Raw genomic sequence first — 3,198 nt, 5'->3', positions numbered from 1 at the left:
TTATGGGTCATGGTTTCCTGTTTGCAATTTTTTTTTTTGATACAAGATACTACAAACCTTGGATTGTTGAGTGAGGATTTTGGCTGCTTCCTTTTGAAGATCAGCAGCCTTTAATCTACTCACACTGGGATGTCTTACAGAGCAGCCTGGTCCTTTCAAGAGTAGTTTATAACAGTTTGTTTGAATCCTTGCTGAACAGTTTAACCAGGAACCAAATAGTTGCACTTCATATACGATGCTTTTGCAAGGCCCTGGTGTTTCTGCATGTGTTTAGTGGAAATAGAAATTATTTTCAGCCCTGTGTGTAGTGCACGGTGTAAAACCCCAGCAAGATTCCGAGAAGATGACTCAGGCCAGAGCCCTGTGGTGCCTGGGAAAGATCATCTCTATTTATTTGGGAAATCAGCTCTGTTTCCACAAAGGAGGCAGAATTGGGGACGACGCCCTTGGCATGGTTAAAATGTGGAGATGAGGTTGGAAGGCTGGTTCTACGTCGCGTGTGAGTGAACCAGAGCAGAGGCATGTGGGCATGTGGTGGGAAAGCAAAGGGAATATCTGGGAGGAGCAGCTTCCCCATTCCTCTGAGGAGTAAAGTTTTCCAGAGGATTCAGGATGGTTTTAGGAGAGGAAGTCCTGGGAAGAGGGTGTAGAAAATTCAAAGGCAGGGGACACAAGAGAGCAGAGAGAGTATTGCGGGAGGACAAGAAGTCCAATTTCACTGGGGTATAAAATTGACAAAAGAAAAATAACATGATAATCACGGGTGCCTTTGTAGATTCCTGGGGAGATTTTACTCTATTTAATTGAAAAAGGAACCATAAGGTTTAGTTGTCTATTTGGTAACAACCGCCACGATAACCAGAATTTTTAAAGTGATCAAACTTCTACCATTTTTCTTTAAAAAATTTTATTTTACTTTTACAAACTTTAAGAAGGAATTCCCCCACTTGACAAGGTTCTCCTGAAGTTCTGGATTTTTTTTTATTTCTTTATTCGGCAGCACTTTCGGCCACGCAGAGAACAACGGCCAATCTGTTCCTCCTTTGGAAGGCAGCTAAGCAAAGCACATCGGCCCCTTCTTAGCTTGCAGTAATATTTATGTGCTGCATTTATGAGTCCTCCATTGCCTGCATTGAAGAAGCAAAGCATTTGAGAAAGTTTAGCAAGAGATTTTGTACAAATACAAAGCAGCTGGAATTCCTCAGATAACACATCTGTTGCCTTTCTGTCATTTCTTTCTTTTTTCTTTTTCTACATCAAGAGTCAATCAAAAAAGCTAGTACTAAGCAAGCATTAGACAACGTTTCTGCAGGTTGAAGCTCCAGTGTGGACCCACAGCGGTGCTTAAAAAGGAGGGACACCAAGGGACCTCCTATAGGGATGTGTGAGGGACCGGGGCAGGGGGAGCAGGGCTGCGATTCAAGTGGCCCAAAGACTCTCTATTCAACCATTAACTTAGCAAAATGGAGGTCCTAGCTTCTATTCTCAGACCAAATCTTCCCTGTTGGAATAAAAGCTTTTTATATTACCTTTTTCACATATAAAACAGACTTCCAATGACAAGGTGCTCTAGGGGTGCAGTTTTGTGAGCTGTTTAGTTTCTTAAGAGTGGCTCAGAAAAGTTTAGGAAGCTTGTTTTAGGCTTCTTGATGTGTATTGTCAGAAAAAAAATAGAGTTGTCTGTTCCCAAGCAATGAAATGTTGTCTTTTACAACAAAATGGATGTAATTGGAGACCATTTTGCTTAGTGAAATAAACCAGTCCCCAAAAGACCAATATCATTTATCCTGATTTGTGGTAACTAATATACAGAGTGCAGAAAAAGTAATCTGTATGAGCAAAATTGACATTTTAAGATTTTATTATTGCTTGTAGCCCTTGTCTATATTCTAGAAGAACAGTGGTTTTTCTACTTACTACTTGCTGAATTCTTTATTTAATGGAGGGTTAAGTTTGTGATTATAAAGTAAATTGAAAGTATTCCATCATAAAAGTTAAAAAAATCAAGAAAGGAAGGAGGAGGGAGTGTGGGAGAGACGGAGGGAAGGTGGGGTGGGAAATATAATTATGCTCTTAAAGCTGTATATATGAAATACATGAAATGTGTTCCCCTTATATAACTAAAAACAATTTGTAAAAATCTCCCAGAAGAATGCAAAAGGGCTGACTGAATTCCACATTCCCAGTTCCCTCAACCCTTACTGCCCAGCCCATCTTACCTGGAACAGGCACCAAGAATAGGAAGAGTAACGCGAACAGGAGATAATGGATCCTCATGGCTGACGGGCTTCACAACTGAGACTGGATCGAGAGGTGCTTGCTTACTTTATAAAGGTCCCAGCCACTGGTAGAAGCGAGCGATGGCTGCAATTCTTGTAATGGTACAGTGATGACACTATGACATACTTCCTGATGCATCATACCGGGGCTTCTCAGCACAGCGTGCACACCCACTCACCCAGGATCTAATTACAAGCCTAATGGTGCTACAGAGCCTGACAGGGCTGTGTGCCTCTCCTTGTGTCGTCTGGGGCTTGTCTCTATGTGGCTCAGGTCTGGTTGTGGGTGCAGACAGGGCTTATGTGGGCAAGATCTTGCTTCTTTTGCGAGTGGTCCAAGTAGCGTGGGGCTGACTTGTCCACACTGTAGTACTGTTAAACTTTTTGCCTCTTCCTACCCTATACCCAGCATTTTAGCCCTCAACCCTAATAGCATTTCTCAGACTTCCTGGGAATCAGTTCATTCCATCTGTGGACTTATTCCAAATCTTGGGACAGGATTGGCTTTTAGAGGTGAAGAAAGGCAGGAAAATGGACCATATTCTAGGGCCACTGACCCCCTGGCTTCTGGCCAATGAAAGGGAGCTATAACCTGAGAAAAACACTTCTTTGTGGTGGAATGAGAAGGCCATGCCAAGGTGGCCTCTGGCAAGTGAGCGTCAGTTACTCAGGAATGGCTTTGAAACCCACCTGGCAACGGAGTCTGCCTGGCAACAGGCTGTGATTGGATAGCTTTGAATCCCACCTGGCAATGGAGCCTGCCTGGCAACAGGCTGTGATTGGATGGCTTTGAATCCCACCTGGCAATGGAGCTTGCCTGGCAGCAGGCTGTGATTGGATGGATTTGAAACCCACATGGCAAACAGAGCCTGCCTGACAACAGGCTGTGATTGGATGGCTTTGGAAACTGCCTGGCAAC

At 43.4% G+C, this 3,198-nt stretch overlaps 1 protein-coding gene across 1 annotated transcript; it reads right to left on the bottom strand.

The window, feature by feature from the left end:
* Positions 1 to 981: 981 nt before the first annotated feature.
* Positions 982 to 2,277, bottom strand: LOC133765739 (beta-defensin 103A-like). Its single transcript, XM_062199301.1, has 2 exons — positions 2,220 to 2,277; positions 982 to 1,127 (listed from the first exon to the last, which is right to left on the bottom strand). The coding sequence occupies exons 1-2, from the start codon at positions 2,275 to 2,277 to the stop codon at positions 982 to 984; spliced, it is 204 nt and encodes a 67-aa protein (XP_062055285.1).
* Positions 2,278 to 3,198: the final 921 nt, after the last annotated feature.

The sequence above is a fragment of the Lepus europaeus genome, chromosome 8 (genome assembly GCF_033115175.1).
Source record: "Lepus europaeus isolate LE1 chromosome 8, mLepTim1.pri, whole genome shotgun sequence".
Classification (NCBI taxonomy): domain Eukaryota; kingdom Metazoa; phylum Chordata; class Mammalia; order Lagomorpha; family Leporidae; genus Lepus; species Lepus europaeus.
The sequence above is the reverse complement of the archived record's forward strand: the minus strand, read 5'-3'. Positions and strand labels throughout refer to the sequence as shown.

What these genes read in the sequence shown, in the direction of transcription:
- LOC133765739 (XM_062199301.1), bottom strand. Translation starts at nt 2,277, where the DNA reads ATGAGGATCCATTATCTCCTGTTCGCGTTACTCTTCCTATTCTTGGTG. An exon ending in ATTCTTGGTGCCTGTTCCAG is followed by an intron (nt 1,128 to 2,219) that starts GTAAGATGGGCT and finishes TCTTCAATGCAG; the next exon opens with GCAATGGAGGACTCATAAAT.